Source organism: Microtus pennsylvanicus, chromosome 17, assembly GCF_037038515.1.
Source record: "Microtus pennsylvanicus isolate mMicPen1 chromosome 17, mMicPen1.hap1, whole genome shotgun sequence".
In the NCBI taxonomy this organism is placed as follows: Eukaryota; Metazoa; Chordata; class Mammalia; order Rodentia; family Cricetidae; genus Microtus; species Microtus pennsylvanicus.
The window spans coordinates 29,577,263-29,600,570 of NC_134595.1; the positions used below are offsets into that span (position 1 = coordinate 29,577,263).

The window sequence follows — 23,308 nt, forward strand, 5'->3', positions numbered from 1 at the left end:
ACCCACCCCTATCGCGGGCAGCACCTTCTAGTAGCAGCCCATATACAAAGAGCATGGCAGAAGGAGGATGATGTGGCTTTTACCCATTCGACCGTCCCTCTTGCCTCTGAGTTGATTCCTTCGCTGATATCAGAACCAGCATTGTCAGCCTTCTACTGTGGACTAGGGACCAGCAGTTCTCCAGAAACCTTCCAGATTTGTGATATCACACCGGGACCGCTGAGCCACCAGGCCTCATGAACTGACCGGGGTCGCTGGCCTCCATAGTAAGAGACAATCACAGCGGGAGTGTAGTCATCCCACAAGCCAAACACCTACTGGGTTTCAGTCTACAGAGGCCACTGGAGTGGTTAAAACTGTCAAGACACGGGGAGGTTGGAATGTTGCAGTTCTAGAGCCTAATTACAATTTACTTTAGCCTTAAAAAAAGTCATTTTAGCCGGGCGGTGGTGGCGCACGCCTTTAATCCCAGCACTCGGGAGGCAGAGGCAGGTGGATCTCTGTGAGTTGGAGGCCAGCCTGGTCTACAAGAGCTAGTTCCAGGACAGGAACCAAAAGCTATGGAAAAACCTTGTCTCAAAAAATCAAAAAAACAAAACAAAACAAAAAAACAGTCATTTCATGTCCACCTCTGTGTCAGACCTAACACCCTGCCCCTAGAGAGACCTAATACACCGACAACAGATAAAATACTTCTGAAACTTGGAAGAACTCCACCAATCAAAGGGCTAAGAATGCTGTCAGATAAATCTGAAGCCTATAGCTGGGATTCCCCCGCCTTCCTGCAAATGTCTTCTTAATGCTTCCGTCAGTGTATTTTAGGATTGCCTTCCCTGAAAACTCTTTGTTCTGTTGTTTTAAAGCTCCATGGAAACGCTTCCACGTTGTTAAACATGGACTTGGTAACCGAAACTTGTGGTCCCTGGGCCCATGATCACTCAGATTTTGGCTCCCAAATAAACTATCTCTTATTCCCTTTGAGGTGAGACCTGTGTTTTTGTGTTGACATTCTATTCCTCTAGAGAGGAACAGTCAGTACAAAGAGCGAGTACTTTACCTGCTGGGCCACCTTCCTAGGCTTTTACTTGATGTCTCCTAGACTGACAGATAACCTTGCTGAAAAGCATCACTAAAGCTTCGAGGGTCTCTTTGCTGCCCCCAGTCCTGAAGCTAAGAATGCCTGGATGTGACATCCCAGTCCTGTGATGGTATTTCCCTGCTCTGCTGCCGACCCCATCTGATGCTCCACCAAATGTCACTGGCAAATACGTTGATGTTTGACTTTCTTCTCTCCTGTAGCTTTAAAAGTTCATGTCGCCTCTTTTATAGTGAAAATGCCATTCTGGGTGGGTGACTTGCATCTGTTTTCCTGTGCCAGAGTTCCCCATATCGGGCTGAGAATAAACTTTAGTTTTGTTTACTTGTTCAATTATTCTTTCATTCATTCATTGAGACAGGATCTTGCCTACAGTCCTAGGTTGTCTTAGATTTTGCCACATACCTCAAGTGGGCCTCAAACTCTTTCTGACAGGAAAAATATAGCTCTCATCTCAAAGGGAATAAAAGACAGTTCATTTTGAAGCCAAACCTGAGTGACCATGACCTGGGAAACATGGATCTAGGTGATCCCAGGTGCCATGTTCTTATATAGAAGCAGTTTATGGAGTTTTTATAGTGCAGTGGTTTGAATCAGAATGGCCCCCATAGGAGTCTAGGCAGTTTGGATGCTCACCTTACTAGACCTGGATGGAGGTGGGTGGTCCTTGGACTTCCCACAGGGCAGGGAACACTGATTGCTCTTCAGGCTGACAAGGGAGGGGGACTTGATCGGGGGAGGTGGAGGGAAATGGGAGGCGATGGCGGGGAGGAGGCAGAAATCTTAAATAAATAAATAAATAAATAAATAAATAAATAAATAAATAAAAGAATGGCCCCCATAGGTTCATAGTTTTGAAGGCTTAGTCACCAGGGAGTGGAACTGTCTGAGAAGGATGAGGAGGTGTGGCCTTATTGGAGATGTGTCACTGGGGGTGGGTCCTGTGGTTTGAAAAGCCCACCCCAGGGGCTGGAGAGATGGCTCAGTGGTTAAGAGCACTGACTGCTCCTCCAGAGGACCCGGGTTCAATTCCCAGCACCCACATGGCAGCTCGCAGCTGTCTGTAGCTCCAGTTTAAGAGAATCTGACATTGTTATACCAACGTGCATGAAATAAAGTTAAATAAAGTTTTTTTTTTTTAAAAAAAGAAAAGCCCACCCCAGGTCTGCTATTTTTCTCTCTCTGCTTGCTGCCTGTGGATCAGGATATAAAGCTCTACGCTCCTGCCCCAGGACCATGCCTGCCTGCTCCCTGTCATGACGAGCATGGACTAACCTTGTGAAAGTGAAAGCAAGCCCCCAGTTACATGATTCCTTTTAGAAGAGTTGCCTTGGTCATGGTGTGTCTTCACAGCAATAGAACGGTGACTAAGACAGATGGTAACAGAACAAAGAGAGTTATAAAGCCAAGCATTTAAAAACTGCATTGGTGGAAACCTCAGAGAGGCAGGTTAGACAAAGACGAGGAATCTCTGCCATTAGGCTTCGGATGCTACCTGATGATATTCTTAGCTTCTGGGTCCTGGATGCTGCTGGTCTGATGAGATTCCGAACAGTTTTTACCTATTAGTGATAAGATGTTAGGCCCGGTACAAGGATAGATACATAGGGATAGAGCTAGCCTCAGATAAGGTTATCAGCCCCTAGACCTGCAACATTCCAGCCTCTCCACACACAGGAGCTAATCAGCCAATTGTCTCTGCTGACACAGCCCCTCTCAGGAGTTTCGTGCACACTCTCCATCCTCTTGCCTCCTCCTTCCCAAGTGTGATGTCTGCCTTTTCTTCCTCTAAAGCAGAGTTGCTGTTCTAAGTGGGCACTGTGAGGATCCAGACCAGGTCAGGCCATGACACCTGCCACGGCCCTTCCCTGCTCATCAACATCACAGGCCCCCTGCTCAGGACACTTCCTACAGATCTCTAGCTAAGAACTTCCAGAAGGGGCACATCAAAGGGCCAGCTGTGGCTGTGGTAGTCACACATCCACTTCCTCTCCAGCTTCCCCGTATCTTGCAGGGGACTCTGGGTGCTTGGCTGCTATGCCGTGTAACCTTCCTGATCTTATTATAAGAAGGGACTGCCTTGTGGGCCAGATTCCACCTCAGAGTCCTCTGCTCCTGTCTGTCATGCTATTATCATCAGACTTGGGGGTACCCAACCTGTGCCCCAGGAAGTCTGGCCACCCACCCTTAATGAGCCAAACTAAAAATGGAAAGCTGAAAAAGGAGACTTACTCAATGTGTCCACATTGGGAGGAAGGGAAAAGAGAGGCAGCTGAAGGAAGAGGCACACACATCTTCACTCCACACCAGGAGGGCGGAAGCATCACTGTTTCTTCCAGATTTTGGGTGGCACAGGGGCTCAGAGGCCCATTCAGAGAGGGAGTGAGGTGTCTGGTCTTCAAGGCAGTGGACCGGGAGTGTGTCCTGAAGGACAGGGTGACTAGAAGAGGACCTCACCAGAGAAATGGGCCCTTTGAGAACTGTCGGAAGGAAAGCTTCCTGCAAACCTGAGATAGCTGCGCTCCCATTCACGGTTCTGAGTTCCCCATTGCTTCCTGCTTGGGGAACCCAAGCTAGAAATCAAAGGGAGTTCTGAGCACAGAGAGAACTATTGACCCAGGATTCATAGCTGACCCGGGTAGAACTGATTCCCATATTTCTTCAGCCTAGAGTTTCTCCTGGGGATGCACTAACCCTACCTGGGTGATTACTATCCCCAGGTTCTGGCCCCTGGCCCTGCCCACCTGGGATGCCTCCCCAGACTTGAGCCGTTTGTATAAAGAGTTAAGAAGTGAGCTAAAGTAACCACAGAGCTGTTATCCAAGTCAGTGATGCTGTCAGGTGTAAGGAGCCGTGACCGGGGCATCTGGAAACGGCTGAAATTCTGCATTGCAGCTGGGTGAGGCGAGTAGAGAACCAGAACGTGACTTCTAGCCTACTCCGGCCCAGGTAGTCACGTGATCCTGTGGGGACTTTGCACTGGGATTTACAGGAAGAGCAGAGGCCTGACCTGCAGGTTGGGGCCTTGGCAGGAGAGGTGGCCTTCCTACTTCCTTTGCTCTGCCTCTTGTTGTCCGGTGGTACAGGGCTCCTCCCATCCGTCTCCCCCCCCCCCCCGCCCCGTGGGGGCTCTGATCAGCCAGTCCACCCAGGACCTAAGGGAAGCATAGCCAGGGGGAAGGAGGAGGGAGAAAGGAGAGCCAGCTGGGGTCCTGCGGGATGATGGTCTGTTGAACTTCCTCAAGGTGAACAGGTGAGCCATTGTTCTTACTGTACTTTGCAGAGTGATCTGTGTGTGTGTGCACGGGTGTGTGTGTGTGTGTATACATGCTTGCAAATATGTATTGCTGTGTTCTCGGGAGCTTAATCAGAGGCAGAGCTGAAACAATTCACTCATTGTGTTTGTTCACGGCCCAGTGTCCTTGTTTGTATCATAAGTGACTCCTGAAGTCATATTTTGGGAAGGAAATTCCATTTGATTTTTCCTTGAACATAAACTGCCAGCTTGTGGAGGTGCCTTCTAAGGAGGCCTTTCAGACGGCAGCCGAGGCTCTAGCAATAACAGAGGAGCTTGGCAGACTTTCTTCCAAAACTTCCTTCTAATCCTCAGCTTGCTATTTCTCTCCTATCAAACGCCACATTGTTCCGAAAGAACAGCTTGGAGGGTTTGGCTAAGCAGAAGGGGAGTGCAACCTCCCTCGACTCCCTCCTTTCTTGGATGTTTTCTCCTTGGTTGAAGAGAGGCAGGCTCATGACAGCTGAAGAACCACCAAGTCGGGATGAGAAGAGACTCCTAGTCAGAGCCCGGCAGCCATCGCCTTCAGAAAGACCTGATTCTGGAGGAGGGGTCAGGCCCCACACTTCCACCTTTCTCTCCCTCCAGAGAGTTCCAGCTGCTGTTGTCGGAAGCTCGCAACATACAGTCACTCAAAAAGTAGCATGAAAACATCTACTGTGGTCTTATCTATCGCAGAGAAAAGTAATTAATGCCAGAGGAAAAAAAAATCAGGTGATAGGGAAATGAGCCTTGAAAGTGAGATTATTTGTAGGAATTTGACAAAGCCGTGTGGATACTGCATTTGATGTTATGGCCAAGTTTTATGATTTAAGGGCAGTGTATATAATCATTAAGTCTCAGGGATTATTTATTTAGCTGTATTTTTGTTTGTTGTTGTTTTGTTTTTTTGAGATAGGGTCTTAGTACGTAGCCCAGAAAAGCTTGCAACTTGAGGCAATTGCCTGCATCAGCAGCCTGGGTGCTGGGATTATAGGTTTACAACACATTAGCATTGATTTGGAGGTGCAAAAGCAGAGTCCCCTTGTACCATTGCTGAGGCTGATGGTGCATCGTGCGACTCTACAGGCAGCTAGGATTGAGCCAGTGCCTGGGGAGTCCCCAAGAGCATAAAAACAACAGGCCCGAGCTCCAGGCTGTGCCTTTGCCTTGGAGAAACTGCCGGGCCTTTGTCCCGGGGAGGTGGTGCCAGGCTCTTGGATTTCCTGCTCTGCTTTGGCAGGTGTCTTTGTGCAGGAATAGGTGGACTCAGAGCACATACCCACCCTGCTTCTGTCTGGAGCACCCTGGCAGCTGCACCCTCAACAGCCCTATCTGAGCCGTGTGCAGGTTGGCCCCACAGTGACCCATGAAGGACCTTCAGTGCTGCTGGCAGCTCTGTCTCCCTTTCTACAAGTACACCAGGCGCTCTTCCAACGAGCATGTGGAATGGGAGTGTGGCTGATATGAAAGCCCGGGGACAGAAAGCACACTGATCCAGTTAGCATCTGCAGAGACACTTCCGGGTTCGTTCAGGAGAGAGCAAGTGCCTGCTGTTCCCCCAGTGGCCATGACATGCTCCCTGAAGGCAATCTGGCTTCAGGGTGGTGGTCAGAACCCAGGTGAACCGCTGCTAAGATAGGTGTACTTATTCCCATGCCGAGATCCTTTCAGCCAAGGGGAAACAGGGAGTGAGGCTTCATAATGGCAGGGCCGTGGTCTACGTTGTTGGTTTCTGGAGGTGGAGACATGGTGGGAAAGGTAGGGAGGCAGGAATGACATCAGACAGGAGGCCGTTGCTGACTCTGGTGGCAGTGAGCAGGAAGGACCAGAGCTTTAGCAAGGAAAAGACCTGACCTGTTTGATGTGGAGGTGACAGAGGGCTTCTGGCAGGGTCTGAACTCCAAGGCAGTGTGTCCCTCCTGGTCCCCATTCAGGATTCTGGACGCTGGCTTTTCCTTAGGCTCAGAGGGTGGAGTTTCTGGGTGGAGGCTGCACATATGATTTCTGGAGACTGACTGCTCTCTCTCTCTCTCTCTCTCTCTCTCTCTCTCTCTCTCTCTCTCTCAGTTCAGTCATTTCAAAACACAGGTGCTCAGTTAAGAATCCATCCTGTCTATCCACCCTTTAGTCATCTGATTAATCCATCCACCCACTCCAACCAGTCATCCACACTCATCCACCTACTTTCCCACCTATCCATTTATCCGCCCATCCATCCATCCATCCATCCATCCATCCATCCATCCATCCATCCATCCATCCACCTGATCTCTCACCTATACAGCTATGCACCCATCCATCTCCCCACCCATAGATCTGTTCACTCACTCTTACACCCATCAACTCACCCACGTACCCACCCACTGCGTGCAGACAGACATCCGTTGCTTAGGTTTGTGATGAGCACCGGCTACACACTGGGCATTGTTGTCAGACTCGAAGAAACACAGACAGCTCTAACAGTGGCTCTTGCACGTGGCTTTAGTTTTACGTTGATTCATTTTTATGATGTTGGGTTGTTATATTTAGGCTTTTATTGCTGTGAAGAGACACCATGACCATGGCAACTTTTATAAAGGAAAACATTTAACTGGGCCTGGCTTACAGTTCAGAATTTTAGTCCAACATCATGGCCGGAAACATGGTGGCATGCAGGCAGATATGGTGCTGGAGAAGGAGTTGAGAGTTCTACATCTGGATCAGCAGGCAACAGGAAGAGAGAAAGAGTGAACCACTAGGCCTGGCTTGAGCTTCTGAGACCTCAAATTTCACCCCCATAGTGATACACTTCCTCCAACAAGGCCACCCCTACTTCAATAAGGCCAAATCTCCTAAGAGTACCACTCCCTTTGGGCCTATGGGAGCCATTTTTTATGCAAACCACCACATGGGTGAACAGGGGTTTAAAAAGCTTTAAACAGACAACTTAGTTGTTTCTGATCCTGCCCTGAAATCAACGCATGGGGAACTTTGGAGTTCCCCTGGAATGGGTCCCAAGTCTGCTGTGCCGCTGGGTACTGCTGTGCTGCTGGCCAGAGCTCCTTCTCAGTGGCGGAGGAGTCATGGAGCCTTCTCCCTGACTCCAACTGTTTATCTTGACAACTGCTGCATGAGATCTGGTGTCTACACTGTGTTCTCTTCTTGTGTCGCCAGAGTCTCAAACGGTCTGTGTTGTGGTTCTTGTCTATCTTTCCTTTACACCAACCCCAGGTCCCCCCCCCCAGCCTTTGTCCACTATGGTGGGAGAAAGGCTCTGTTGGAGAGACTAGCCACCCATAATGGCCATGGACATTAATTAGGGAACATTCCTAAAAGTGGTCCAGATGACAAACACCAGGGATTACACCACAATTTCACATTTTTCAATCATTTCATGACCCTGCAGAACCAGGTAAGGGCTCCAATGACTGTGAACCCTAAAAAGAGACAGCCAGATGCTATCTCCCTTCTGTGGGAGGTGTACCCCACACTAAAACTACTTCTGGCTCTGTGCTGTTTATATGAGATGAGACCTCTGTCCTGAACCATGCACCATACAGAGCTCACAGAAACATATATATGTATATATGGCCATGGCAGCCCAGGAAGTTCTCCAGAAATAGGCTGGGGCACAAGAAACCTGATGTCTTCACACATGGGCTGTAAAGAGAGATGCTAGGTGTGGCAGCACATGCCTTTATTCCCAGCTCTCAGGAGGCAGAGGCAGGTGGAGGCAAGTGGATCTCTGTGAGTTCGAGGTTAACCTGGTCTACAGGTTCCAGGACAGCCAAGGTGGTCACACAGAGGAATCGTGTCTTGAAAAGGAAGAAAAAGAAAAGGAAGGGAAAGGAAGGAAAAGAAAAGGAAGTGAGCACAGGGGCCTGTGGAGGTTTCCTTTGGGAGTTTGGGGGTTTCTGTGAGAGTGAGCACTGGGCACACAGCTCCTGCAGTATGGTATTCTGATGCGTGCCTGGAAGCTGTTGTCATTACCACCATGCAGGGCTTCTGTGTTTTTGCTATGGAGCTGGGCTCCGATGCCTCAGAGATGAGGTCCTCAAGACAAAGATATCCCCCTCCAACCCTGCTCCCTCCCCTCTTTTTCTCCCTCCCTCCATTCCCTCCTCCATTTTGTTTGATGGAGTCTTTACTGTGTAGACCAGACAGGTCTCAAATTTGACGTTCTCCAGCCTCAGCTTTTGGCACGCTGGGATTGTAGGTGCGCTTTACCATTCCTGGTCCTAGAAAGATTACCCCCTTGTATCACAGAGCAAAGTTTTCTTTGGAAAACAGAGGATTTGAGGAAAAGGGGGCTGTCAAGTCTTGGGAAGCATGCAGAAAGAAAGCTGCACTTGACTTTTATTATTATTTTTAAAATCCCTCTCTTTAATCCAGGGACAATCAAAGGTGCCCAGGTGCTTTTAACCTCTCTTGGGTGCTTGGAATCAGTTTGTAAACCGTGAGAAACAGGATGTGATCGAATTAGGATAAAGAGCCCCTGTGGTCCTGGTGGAGACCACTGTGGTGAGGGTCCGTGGCTCCTTGCCATGCAGCAAACAGTTAGAGGGCGCTCTGCTCTAGGTGTCTGTGTTCTGTCTAGGAAGCAGCCCCCACTCTGTGGGTGCGTGCGTGTGTGTGTGTGTGTGTGTGTGTGTGTGTGTGTGTGTGTGTGCGTGTGCGTGCGTGCGTGTGCGTGTGTGTGTGTGTGTGTGATGTACTCTGCTGAGGTTTTCCACCCATCTCTGTCTTCCTTGGTTGTTTGCAGGTCATGGCGCAGGCTGGTGGGTTGCCGCAGGCCAGCACTACTTCTGGCCAGCCCTATGTGAGCAAGTTGGTTCTGCTCGGAAGCAGCTCTGTGGGCAAGACCAGCCTGGTCCTTCGCTACATCAAGCAGGACTTCAACAGCGTCTTGCCGACTGTGGGTTGTAAGTGCGGAGAGCCCTGATAGGGGCAGATGGGAACGTGGACTGCCTCAGGATGGCCCCTGTTCTGAAAGCCGAGGCTGGGTATGCCAGGACTGTAGGGAGAAGCTGGCTGTCCATCAAGGGCAAGCAGGCACACTATTCTGCAAGTGTGTGTAAACAACCTCCACTAGGGGTGTAGTTTCAGCCCAGTGGGCATTTGTGTGTAGATCCAGGGGCAGAGGTTCTGGTCCTAGAAGGCTTGAGTGTGGAACACGGGCAGTGAGGACAGCCCGAGGAAGGTCACCTTCCTAGCTACTGCCCTCCAGCCAGCTCATGAGGCTCCCTAATTAGTTTAGTCTATGGAGAACCTACTCTATGCCCAACATCATGTACCTAGGCCTCCCTCAGCTTTTCCTGATTCCCACTGCATCCTTAGGATTGCAGCTCAACCATCACACCCTCTGTGTCATTCTTCAACATCAAAGACTTGGGTTTGGTCACTAGGTTTGGGCTGGGGCTGGGGATGCTGTAAGGAAAGAGAGGGAAAACCTCTCTGTGTGCTTGCTGTATGTATGTATGTATGTATGTGAGACAATGTCTTACTATGTAGCTCAGGTTGTCCTGGAACTCTCTGTCCTCAGACTTCTTCCCATGAGCCGTGATGATAAGTGTGTGGCATGTTTGAATTTGGAGCAAGGAAAGATCAGAGAGCACCACCCCCCCCCTCATTCCTGCAGATTTTGTTTTTCAACACCCAATAGGGTTTTCTTAGCTTCTGAAGTGGATGGTCCTGCCTCCAGAAGCTCAGTCAGAAAGAATGAGCTATGGTGTGATCAGGGGTTGGGGTGGCTAGGGTTAGAGTGCATAGGGTTGGGGTGGGCGGAGCCTTGTGCTGAGGTTCTCTTCTGGGGATGAATTGAAGGACTGACTGCCTTATACAGATGACATCTACCGTGAGCGAGCTTTCCAGCCCTGAAAATTAGCTTCTAAAAGGCACCTTGACAGTCCTTAGAAAGCTGGGGCAAAGCTAACTGACCCCCTAGCTGCCTTTGCTTTGAGCTACTGACATTAGCTGATGTTAAGATTGACTGGGCACTATGCTGTGTCTTCCACTAGCTTTGCTGCACTTCTGACGCGTGTGGGCTGTGAGCAACAGTGGTCAGGAGCCGTAAGTCTGCTTACGCCCGCCCCGGACGGCTTCATCTCTAATTATTTTCCCCTTTGTGGAGTCACTCTGCTTAAAGTAAATAAATAAATAAAATCCATACAGGGCTGGAGAGATGGCTCAGCGGTTAAGAGCACTGACTGCTTGCTCTTCCAGGAGTCCTGAACTCAATTCTCAGCACCCATATGGCCGCTCACAATCTGATGCCCTTTCCTGGTCTGCAGGCACACATGCACTTGTATATATTAAAAAACGGACATATAGTATTTGAAATTTAATCTTGGAATATTTCATCCCCCAGCCCAAATCCATCCACCCATTCACCTTTCCAACTCCCCCAGAAGCACCACACCACATCCTAACTTCATGACTTCTTCCCCCCCCCTTTTTGGGTAGCCCCCTGAGTTTAGTTAGAGCTGTCCTCAAGTGCACGGTGTAGCGCCATCTACTGGAGAATGAGTACTTTATCAGGGGCCACATCCTTGAATAAAACCTTTTTCCTTTCCCCAGCAATCTTCAATTGCCAACAGCTCTTCAGCAAGTGGGAAGGCCCCCGAACATCCCCATTCATGCTGGGATGTTGGCTATCTTCATCTTATGGAGGCAATCACAGCTGCTGTAACTTCATGGTACAATGGCCCTGCCATGACCAAGAGACACTGTTTCAAGGGCATTCTTTCCTAAGCTCTGGCTCTTACAATCTTCCCACCCTCTCTTCTCTGCTCTTCCCTGAGTCTTGGGGAAGAGGTGTGATGTCAATGTCTCCTTTAGGGCAGAGTCCTCCAGTCAGTCACCTTTGCTCCAATTTGACCAATAGCAGACCTCTGTATTTACTGGTGTTCATTGGTGAGGGCTAAGAGCTGCACTAACCTTAGGGGCACAGAGATAACTTCTTCGAAGGCAGCTTGATACTATGTCCATTCCGTAAAATAATAGCAGTGGGCTCTTTCTTAGAGTCACTGAGCCTCCAGCCATCTCACCCTGCTTTTTTATGCCAGAAGTGACAAAAAATTTTGACTTCAGTGGACTTGAGACTTTGGTCTCTCCTTTCATGCTCCATCTTTTTTTTTTAACTTCTTTATTGATTTTTATTGAGATCTACATTTTTCTCTGCTCCCCTCCCTGCTTCTCCTCTCCCCTTCAACCCTCTCCCAAGGTCCCCATGCTCCCAATTTACTCAGGAGATCTTGTCTTTTCTACTTCCTATGTAGATTAGATCCATGTGTGTCTCTCTTAGGGTCCTCATTGTTGTCTAAGTTCTCTGGGATTGTGATTTCTAGGCTTTTTTTTTGCTTTATGTTTAAAAACCACTTATGAGTGAGTACATGTGATAATTGTCTTTCTGGGTCTGGGTTACCTCACTTAAAATGATGTTTTCTAGCTCCATCCATTTGCCTGCAAATTTCAAGATGTCATCATTTTTTTCTGCTGTGTAGTACTCCATTGTGTAAATGTACCACATTTTTCTTATCCATTCTTTGGTCGAGGGTCATTTAGGTTGTTTCCTGGTTCTGGCTATAACAAACAATGCTGCTATTAACATAGTTGAGCAATGTCCTTGTGGCATGGTTGATCATCCTTTGGATATATACCCAAAAGTGGTATTGCTGGGTCTTGAGAAAGGTTGTTTCCCAGGTGTCGGAGAAATCGCCACACTGATATCCAAAGAACTATACCAGCTTACACTCCCACCAGCAATGCAGGAGTGTTTCCTTTACCTCACAACCTCTCCAGCATAAGTTGTCATCAGTGTTTTTGATCTTGGCCATTCTTACAGGTGTAAGATGGAATCTCAGAGTTGTTTTGATTTGCATTTCTCTGATGACTAAGGATGTTGAGCGTTTCCTTAAGTGTCTTTCAGCCATTTTAGATTCCTCTGTTGATAGTTCTCTGTTTAGGTCTGTACTCCATTTCTTATTGGATTATTTGTTCTTTTGATGAACAATTTTTTGAATTATTTGCATATTTTGGAGATCAGACCTCTGTCTGATGTGAGGTTGGTGAAGATGTTTTCCCATTCTTTAGGCTATCTTTTTGTCTTATTAACCATGTCCTTTGCTTTACAGAAGCTTTTCAGTTTCAGGAGGTCCCATTTATTAATTGTTTCTCTCAGTGTCTGTGCTACTAGGGTTATACTTAGGAAGTGGTCTCTTGTGCCAATGCATTAAGTGTACTTCACACTTTCTCTGCTATGAGGTTCAGTGTGGCTGGCTTTATGTTGAGGTCTTTGATCCATTTGGACTTGAGTTTTGTGCATGCTGGATAGATATGGGTCTGTTTTCATTCTTCTACATGTTGATATCCAGTTATGCCAGCAACATTTATTAAATACCCTTTCTTTTTTTCACTTATATTTTTTGCTTTTTTGTCAAAAATCAGGTGTTTGAAAGTATGTGGATTAATATCTAGGTCTTCAATTCAGTTCCATTGGTCCTCCTGTCTGTTCTTATGCCAATACCAGGCTGTTTTCAGTACTGTAGCTCTGTAGTAGAGTTTGAAGTCAGGGATTGTGATGCCTCCAGAAGTTCCTTTATTGTACAGGATTGTTTTGGCTATCCTGGGTTTTTTTGCTTTTACATATAAAATTGAGTACTGTTTTTTCAAGGTCTATAAAGAATTTTGCTGGGCATTGCATTGAATCTGTAGAATGCTTTTGGTAAGATTGCCATTTTTACTATGTTAATTCTACCTACCCAAGAGCATGGGAGATCTTTCCACTTTCTGAGGTCTTCTTCAATTTCTTTCTTCAAACATTTAAAGTTCTTGTCATACAAGTCTTCCACTTGTTTGATTAGAGTTACTCAGGTATATTTTATGCTATTTAAGGCTATTGTGAAGGATGATGTTTCTCTAATGTCTTTCTCAGCCCATTTATCATCTGTGTACAGGAGGGCTACTGATTTTTTTTTGAGTTGATCTTGTATCCTGGTACATTACTGAAAGTGTTTATGTGTTGTAGATGTTCTTGGTAGAATTTTTGGGGTCACTTATGTAAACTATCATATCATCAGCAAATAGTGAGAGTTTGACTTCTTCTTTTCTGATTTGTATTTCCTTGATCTCATTTTGTTGTCTTAGTGCTCTAGCTAGGACCTCAAGAACTATATTGAATAGATACAGAGAGAGTGGACAACCTTGTCTTGTTCCTGATTTCAGTGAGATTGCTCTAGGTTTCTCTCCACTTAGTTTGATGTTGGCTGTTGGCTTGTTGTATATTGCCTTTATTATGTTTAGGTATGTTCCTTGTATCCCTGTTCTCTCCAAGACCTTTATCATGAAGGGATGTTATATTTTGTCGAAAACTTTTTCAGCATCTAATTAGATAATCATGTGGTTTTTATTTTTCAGCTGGTTTATATGGTGGATTACGTTGACAGATTTTTGTATGTTGAATCATCCCTACATCTCTGGAGTGAAGCCAACTTGATCATGGTGGATGGTAGTTCTGATGTGTTCTTGGATTTGAATTGCCAGTATTTTATTGACTATTTTTGCAGCAATGTTCATGAGTGAGATTGGTCTGTAGTTCTCTTTCTTAGTAATGTCTTTAGATGGTTTGGGTATCAGGGTAATTGTAGCCTCATAAAAAGAGGCAATGTTCCTTCTGTTTCTATTGTGTGGACTAATAGAAGGAACATTGGTATTAGTTCTTTGAAAATCCTGTAGAATTCTGAGCTGAAACCATCTGGTCCTGGGCCTTTTGTTTGGGAGAGTTTTGATGACTGTTACTATTTCTTCAGCAGTTATACATCTGTTTAATTTGCTTATCTGGTCTTGATTTAATTTTGGTAAGTGATATTTACCCAGAAAATTGTCCATTTTCTTTAAGTTTTCCAGTTTTGTGGAATACAGGTTTTTGAAATATGACCTGATGATTCTCTGAATTTCCTCTGTGTCTATTGTTATGCCCCCCTTTTTATTTCTGATTTTGTTAATTTGGATATTCTCTCTCGCCTTTTGGTTAGTTTGGATAAAGGTTTGTCTATTTTGTTGATTTTCTCGAAGAACCAACTCTTTGTCTCATTGATTCTTTGTATTGTTTTCTTTTTTTTTATTTTGTTGATTTCAGCTCTCAATTTGATTGTTTCTTGCCTTCTAGTTCTCTTGGGTGAGTTTGCTTCTTTTTATTCTAAAGTTTGCAAATGTTCTGTTAATTCACTAGTGTGGGATTTTCCCAGCTTCTTTATGTAGGTATTTAGTGCTATGAACTTTCCTCTTAACACTGCTTTCATTGTGTCCCATAAATTTGGGTATGTTGTGTGGTCATTTTCATTGAATTTAATAAGTCTTTAATTTCTCCCTTTATTTCTACTTTGACTCATTTATGATTTAGTTGAGCATTGTTTAATTTCCATGTGTTTGTGGTCTTTCACTAATTAGTATTGTGGTTGAATTCTAGTTTTAAGCCATTGTGATATGATAAGATACATGGGGTTATTCCATCTTTTTGTATCTGTTGAGGTTTGTTTTGTTACTGAGTATGTGGTCAATTTTTGAGAAGGGTCCGTGAGGTGCTGAAAAGAAGATATACTCTTTTCTGCTTGGATGGAATAGTCTACAGATGTCTGTTAAGTCCATTAGAGTCACAACATCTGTTATTTTCCTTATTTCTCTGTTATTTTTTTTTGTCTGGCTGACCTGTCCAGTGGTGAGAGTGGAGTGTTGAAGTCTCCCACTATTAGTGTGTAGGGTTTAATGTATCGTTTAAGCTTTAGAAGTGTTTCTTTTACATATGTATTTGGGGCATAGATGTTCAGTATTGAGATTTCTTCTTGATGGATTTTTCCTGTGACTAATATGAAATGTCCTTCTTTGTCTCTTTTGATTGATTTTAGTTTGAAGTCTATTTTGTTAGATATTAAGATAGCTACACCAGCTTGTTTCTTAGGTCCATTTGATTGGAATTTTTTTCCCAACCCTTTACTCTGAGACTATGTCTATCTTTGAGGTTGAGGTGTGTTTCTTTTATGTAGCAGAAAAATGGAGTCTGTTTTCGTATCCAATATGTTATCATGTGTCTTTTTATAGGTGAGTTGAGTCCATTTATATTAAGTGATATTAATGACCAGTGATTGTCATCTCCTGATAATTTAGTTTTCGTTGTTGGTGATGTGAATTTGTGTGTTTTCCCCTTCTTTGGGATTTGCTGCTGTGAGATCATCAATTGTCCATGTTTTTGTTGACGTAGCCAACTTCCTTGGGTTGGAGTTTTCCTTCTAGTACTTTGTGTAGTGCTGGGTTTGTGGCTAGGTGTTGGTTACATCTGGTTTTGTCATGGAATATCTTGTTTTGTCCTTCAATGGTGAGTGAAAGTTTTGCTGGGTATAATAGTCTGGGCTGGTCTCTTAATGTCTGCATAACACTTGACCATGACCTTCTGGCTTTCATTGTCTCCAATGTAATTCAGGTGTAATTCTGATAGATCTGCCTTTATATGTTACTTGGTCTTTTTTCTTTGCAGGTCTTAATATTCTTTCTTTATTCTGTATGTTTAGTGTTTTGATTATTATGTGGTTAGGGGACTTTTTTTTATCCAGTCTATTTGGTGTTCTTTATTCTTCTTGTATCTTCATAGGCATATCTTTTTTTTAGGTTGGGAAAGTTTTCTTTCTTTTTTTTTTTTTTGGTTTTTCGAGACAGGGTTTCTCTGTGGTTTTGGAGCCTGTCCTGGAACTAGCTCTTGTAGACCAGGCTGGTCTCGAACTCACAGAGATCCGCCTGCCTCTGCCTCCCAAGTGCTGGGATTAAAGGCGTGCGCCACCACCGCCCGGCGGGAAAGTTTTCTTCTATGATTTTGTTAAAAATATTTTCTCTGCTTTTGAGTTGAACTTCTCCTTCTTCTATACTATTATTCTTAGGTTTGGCCATTTCATGGTGCTCTATATTTCCTGGATATTTTGGGCTAATCTTTTATTAGATTTAATGTTTTCTTTGACTGATGAGTCTATTTCCTCTTTTGTATCTTCAGTACTTGAGACTCTCTTCCATCTCTTGTATTCTGCTGTTCAGGCTTGCATTTGTAGTTCCTGATTGTTTTCTAATGATTTCTTTTTCTATATTTCCCTCAGCTTGTGTTTTATTTATTGTCTCCATTTCAATTTTCAAATCTTGAATAGTTTCTTTCATATGTTTGATTGCTTTTTCTTGGTTTTCTTTAAGGGATTTGCCCATGTCTTTCAATTTTTTGTTTGTCTTTTCCTCCATTTCTTTGAGGGAATTTTTCATTTCCTCTTTAAGAGTCTCAAACATTATCCTGAAGTTATTTTTTAGGTCATTTTCTTCTTCATCATCTACATTTGGTTGTTCAAGTCTTGTTGTTGTAGGGTCTCTAGATTTTACTGGTGTCGTGTTGCTCTTTGTGGTGTTGAATGTGTTCTTACCTTGTCTACTCATTTTCTCCTCCAATAGGTATGGTGGGGGCTGTCTGTGACTCTGGTGATTAATCTTCTAGGTGCCAGTGGATCCAAGGCTCAGTTCCTTGTTGTACAGTCAGTGCTATGGTTCTAGTTACCCTCTTGGTCACTCTGTGTTCCTGGAGGTTGTTTGGTACTCCTGGGGTTTGCTCTGCTCCCATGGAGTTTGCTGTCTTAGTCCTGCTCTGGTCTAAGCTGCTGGCTCAGACCTGTTTCTATAAATGTCCCTGATCTGGATCTGCTCCTGCAGAGGTCCCTGGCTTGGGGTGGGTCCTGAAAAGGTCTCTGGCTCTGATCTCAGAGGTCCCATACTCACACCCCAACCTGCAGAGGTTTCTGGTTCCTGCCTACTCCCTTGGAAGTCCCAGATGGACTCCTGGACCCACAGAGGTCCTGACTCAGGCCTACTCCATCAGAGGTCCCAGACTCATGCCCAGATCTGCAGAGGTACTGGCTCAGTCCTAGTTCCTAGGAGGTCCCAGACTCACACCCAGACCCGCAGGGGTCCCAAGGTCTACTCCCTCGAAGGTCCCAGATTCATACCCAGAACCTCAGCAGTCTCTGGCTCTGGCCCACTTGCTCAACAGTTGCTCCCCTGTACCTGTTTCTGTGAATTTTGCTGTCTCATGTCTGCTCCAGCCCAGGTCTCTGGCTCAGACCTGCCTCTGCAAATGTCCCTGGTCTTGACCCACTCCCGCTTCCATGGAGCTTGCCGTTCTAGGCCCACTCCGGCCTAGGTCACTGGCTCCTCAAGCTCCTTCTTATTAATACATCCACCCATCTCTCCCCTAAAATGCCCAGCCTCAGTGATTATCAATCTGTGCAGCCAGGTCTGGTGGGTGATACCTCCTTTCTCTCAAGGAAGGCTCAGCTCTGTGTTGTGTAAACATCTCAGCCCTGGCCATTGGGCTATAGCCTGGGTGGAGAGCCGCATTGCCCTTGCACATTGATGGGATTTGACACTGAAAACTCCCAGCCATCATGTTTAAACCAGAAAAGGAAAATGGGGCAGACAAAGATTGTCAACGGAGAAGGCAAACACCAAAGAGGCTTTCTTCTGGTGACTGAGCGTGGCTTTGGAATGTGACAGGTGGCTGAATGGCCAGTGTGCCTGAGGGACCAAGGCATGAGAATCCTTGGAGTTCAACACATTGCTGGACACTGTAGAGACATGCCAGGTTATTCACTGCTGGACATGGATTATGTTCCTTTCACGTCATCATTCTTAGTTCAGGGTCTTTTACTTTATCCCAAGGATTTAGCTTCACCCCAAGAGAAAGACTAGAAGGGACACAAAGCAGCCGCCAGCTGAGCTTTGCTTAGTAGGGAAGCTCTGGTGTAACGTCCGTGCTACTACGTGTACTACGGTCCTGTAGAGCCTGTACTATGTGTACTACGGTACTATGCCTGTGATGTTTTGCAAGTGAGCTGGCAAAGGCCTGGGGATTGACACACACATATACACACAAAGACAGAGACACAGGTCATCCTTGAAACAAGAATGCTCCCTTTATTGTGTTCCAGGGCAGCTTATATAGGGATCCTTAACTAATAGCCATGCCCCAGCCAAACCCACCAGAAACCAGGAATTCCTGAGGGTCTTGGGCTCAGAGCAGCTGCAAACAGGAAAACAAGTTGTTTTGCTCAGAGCAGTTGCAAGCATAACAAGTTGTTTACAAGAAATTTATGGTCTGGGGTTCCACAGCCCCCAACAGTCTGGCTTCTGGAACAGGCATTCACTCAGCCTCCATCAGCAAGTGTCTAGCTGCCTCTCCCTGGGCTGCTGAGCATAGACTGCCGCCATGACACACTAGGAGTCACGGGTGACCACCTTATCCCCAGCAAACACTCACTGGCCTCCTGACTGCAGGTGCGTTCTTCACGAAGGTGGTGGATGTGGGCTCTTCATCTCTGAAGCTTGAGATCTGGGACACGGCTGGCCAGGAGAAGTACCACAGTGTCTGCCACCTCTACTTCAGGGGTGCCAATGCTGCGCTCTTGGTGTATGACATCACTCGCAAGGTAGGGTTACCTTCTGCCTCCTTCCCCAGGCAACTGTACTGTTTCCTGCCTTCTGCAGGGGTCAATGGCAAGGAAACAGGACTGGGACCATGTTTTATGGGAGCTACTATTTCTACAAAAAGGGACTATTAAGCCTATACAAACTCACCTCATTCAGGAGGTCCTCTCGGCAACCCTTCCCAGGCAAAGTTGGGCTTGGTTTCTCTGCAGTCTCTCGGCACACCCCTTCTCCCCACAGCCCCACCATCGCTGGCTGGTGTGCTGCTGGATGCCAAGAAGCTGCTACAGACCCAGCCCACCGCCATAGGCCATCCATCATGTATGCAAAACACAGAGCATGCGTGAAGATGACACTGGAGTACTAGACTCACATGTCTGTGTGTGTCCAGCCTGGCCTAGGGTGGGGTGAGCCTGCTGCCCCCAAGACTATAACAGGAGCTAGGGAAGTGGGGACTAGTCATAGCGGGTGGGAGGCAGGAAGACATACTGGGAGAGGGTCTCAGATAAAGCCCTGCAGTGGACCCAGAAAGTGTGTGTTAGGCGCAGATCCAGGAGGGTGGAGGGTTGGGTCCCCACATTAGCCTTGATGCCCTAGGTTAGGAGAAAAGTTCCAGTGGATACAGGGCCAAGTCCCCCCACATAGCCTATGAGGGGCTGTAGTTAGGAACTGGGTTGGGGTGATCACAGTGCCCTCAAACTCTCCTGCACAAAATGGAGTTCCTGACCCCAAATGCCCTGTGCCCTGCACATCCCTGGCTCTCTGGTGTGATGCCCGTCACATAGCCTTCCCCTACCAGGGGCCAGCCCATCCTGGCTGCCCTCCCAGGGGGACAGAGCAGTTCCTTGGCATTGCACTCTGGGAAAAGGCCACGATGTGGCGTCCTACCCGCGAGGGACACCTGCTTTGCTCTTCTGGCTCAGCAAGAACTCCAGCGTGGTTTCTGTTCTGTCTCTTTAGGATTCCTTTCACCAGGCCCAGCAATGGCTGGAGGACCTGGAGAAGGAGTTCCAGCCAGGAGAAGTGGTGGTGATGCTGGTTGGCAACAAAACCGACCTCGGCGAGGAGCGCCAAGTGTCCTTCCAGGTGCCCTATGGTGGCAGGCGGCAGGAGGGAGGCCTTGGCTCTGTGGACTTGAGGGCTTTTGAAACTGTCACACACACACACACACACACCCTGTGCTTCAGGTACTCACGTACCACCTACATACATACTTACATGCACACCCATGATTCCTTTACTAACGTATATGCTCATACTTCCTAAGCACACACGTTCACACACAGGCAGAGCCATGCTGCCTGAATATACCTTCATAAGCACAGACACACACGTCATACATGCTAATACCTCCGCATGCAAACCCACAAGCACTCATGTGTGTTGAAATTCAAAAGATCCCACTGTAGTCCCCCCTTCTGGCTGGAGATTCATGTGGGAGGTGTGTGTATACGTATGCACACGGGGAGTGTGTATGTGGGGTGGTCTGTGTGAAGGATGTGCGCACACCTATGTGACCCAGTACAACCAGTCCTTTTTTGGTTGTCTTGAGGCAGGCTTTTATGTGTTCAAGGCTGGCCTGGAACTCAGACTCATGATTTTTCCACCCCAGCTTCCTAAGTGCTGGGATTATTTATATTATATTTATATAATATATATTTATTATTATAGCATTATCCAGTTTCTTGTTGTGAGTCAGCCAGGAGGAGTTCCTGGAGGGACTCCCATTAAACACACTGATTTTTTTTTCCTTCAGGAAGGGAAGGAATTTGCGGAGAGCAAAAGCCTCCTCTTTATGGAAACCTCGGTCATGCAGAACTACCAGGTGTCTGAGGTTTTCGATATCATTGGTGAGTGATGGCGCGCCATAGGAGGGTGGGAGCTCTCCCCTGTGCCTCAACCCCTGAACCACCTTCTGGTGTTTCTGGGGGCTGGGAGGACCATGAGGAAGAGTGGTGGAGTGCTTGGGTTAGGGTGCTGGGGGTGGGGATTCCCTCCATAGTAAACCCCTGTTTTCTACAGCCCGGGAGCTACTGCAGAGAGCCGGAGATAGGGGGAGCAGCAGCCCACAGGATGGTGAGGCTGTGGTTCTGAACCAGGGACCTGCTGCCAGGCAGCGCCAGTGTTGCGCGTGAGTTACTGAGCGTGCGGACGGCATCTCAGCCTGTGCCTCAGAGGGTCCTCAGCCCCTCTGTTCCGAGGCAGCAGCGGCTTCTGAACAAGGCTGGCAACTCAGACTATTCATACTCTCCATAAGATGGGTTGTGCCTGAGCCCTGGAGGCTTCCAGAAGTTGGCTTCCTTCATAAAAAACTGCTTGCCAGAGCTGCTGGGAATGGCCAGTGGCAGGATCCGGTGCAGAATGACTCCCAGAAGATTGCCAGTCCCACTGATATTTCCCAATCCCACCATATTCCTGGATGCCCTGAGCCGGTGTACCTGCGCCACCTAGGCTGTCCCATTCCACGGCCTTGCTACCAGAACGGAAGAGTTAAATGAAGCAGAGAAGAAGTGTGAGCTGGAAAGATTCTTTGACTCATGCCATGGGAAGACAGTTGCTTCGTCCTGGGGCAGCTGGTCTCTAACTGGACCACCTTGGTTCTAGGAGTTGCCAAGGGAGAAAGGGGCTGATAAAGAAGGGGGGGGGACATCCACACTGGGAAAAATGGAGAGATGAGCCCAAGTGGTGGGTCTCAGAGAGGTGACCCTGGAGAGACAGTCAGGAGTGGTGGGGATGGGTGTGTCCCCCTTCCAGCTGTGAATAGACAGAGCCAGGCATCTATTTAGCGGTGCCAGGACTCTCGAGCCTCCATGGTATTGTCTATGCATCCTTCTCTCTAAATATTAAGGGTCTTCACAATCTGACCACTGCCCAAGGTTGCACTAGGACCCACGGCCCGACAGGTCACACTGTCAGGCTGCACACATTAGTCTGGTTTGTAGGCATTAAACATGGCGAAAGCCTGTGGGGCAAGTGTATTGAGGGTGGGCATAGGCATTGGTCTGGGAAGACTGTCTTTCCTGGTGGTGACTATTACTGCACTGAGAGTTTTCATCTTTATAGAGAAACCCAGGTCCTTGTCCAGGGAGGAAAGCTCCAGAGGGTCTCTCTCTTGACGCTTGCTATGGCAACATGGAGGTACATTAAATGTGGCCACTTAGGGGGCAAAACTGTTTTTTGTTTTGTTTTGTTTTTGAGACAGGATTTCTCTGTGTAACAACCCTAGCTGACCTGGAACTAGCTCTAAAGACCAGGTTGGCCTTAAACTTGAAGAGACCCGCCTGCCTCTGCCTTCCAAGTGCTGGATTAATAAAAGGCATTTGCCGCCACCACTGCCCCACACAAGGCTGGTTTTTTCTCTTTGCTTCTGGGAGTGTGATAAGCTGTTGAGTCTCAACAACGAGGCACTGTTGCTGGATGTGGTGATAGAAGCTTCTAATCCCAGTACATGCGAGATTGATGCAGGAGAATGGCCAATTTGTTCTGGGCTGCACAGAGAAACAAACAAAAAAACCAGAATGAAACAAACCCCAGAGAACTCCACAGAATGAAATGTTGTTTCCTCACTGAGGAAGGTGGCCCCACTGTGTCCGCTGTAAGCACAGACAAAAGGGAAATCCTCTTTTCCACTTTATGCCAAATTCTCAGTCAAAGTGAGCTCAGGCTGGCCAGGAGCTTGGCGGTGCCTGGGCTGTGCCCTCTGCTCCATCAGCTTTGCCTGGACAGACAGACCAACCCCAGCTTCCTTGTCTGGGGACTGGAGGGAGCCTCCTGGGTCCACTGCACCCCTGGACGGATCCAGCTTCAGTTCTAGGGCCTGGAAACAACCAGACTTTTTGGTACTGATGTCGTCCCAACCTGACCGGGAGTGCTGTGACCACTGGGCAGATGTGGGCCAGACACGGAAAGGCTTGTTCTGAGGATCCGTGAGGAAGTGTCAAGTGCTTCTTGGGAGAGTCTTGCCCACTCTTCCTCCGCCCCTTTTCTAGTGAAGCCTGCTGATGCCATGGGGCTGCTGTTCTGACAGCTAGGGAAGGCGGAGAGTGGCCACATGATGGCGCTCTAATAAGTGAACTAGGGGATATGAATATTCTAGCATCCCGGTCTATCCCCTTCATCTCCAAGGTCTCCATCGGGGCTGGGGAATCATTCTACAAGCTGGCAAGCCCCTCCTAAAGGTGATGAGAGGCTTGGGCCCCAAGACCACTAGGTGGCGCTCCAGTATCACCTAAGGCAATCCTATTCTGTCCCAAGTGTTTACAAACTCAGGTGAACCTCCTAAGAGCAAAGTCATTGCTTGAGGACAGAGGAAGAGGGAAAACACCAGGGAGATCTGTAGGGTGCCTGTCTGTCTGATGGCTAATCTCTCCTCTCCCTTGACTGATGAGTATTGCTCCCTTCAGCACACTCCACCAGAAAGCCCAAGACTGGGCAGGTCTGGTACCATGAAGCTTCCT

General features: G+C 47.2%; 1 protein-coding gene across 1 annotated transcript; it reads left to right on the forward strand.

Annotated features, from left to right (window-relative positions):
* Positions 1–4,218: 4,218 nt before the first annotated feature.
* Positions 4,219–22,180, forward strand: Rab17 (RAB17, member RAS oncogene family). Its single transcript, XM_075951830.1, has 6 exons — positions 4,219–4,349; positions 9,115–9,274; positions 18,702–18,853; positions 19,812–19,937; positions 20,608–20,701; positions 20,874–22,180. Exons 2-6 carry the CDS (start codon positions 9,118–9,120, stop codon positions 20,984–20,986), a joined length of 642 nt encoding a protein of 213 aa, XP_075807945.1. The 5' UTR covers positions 4,219–4,349; positions 9,115–9,117; the 3' UTR covers positions 20,987–22,180.
* Positions 22,181–23,308: the final 1,128 nt, after the last annotated feature.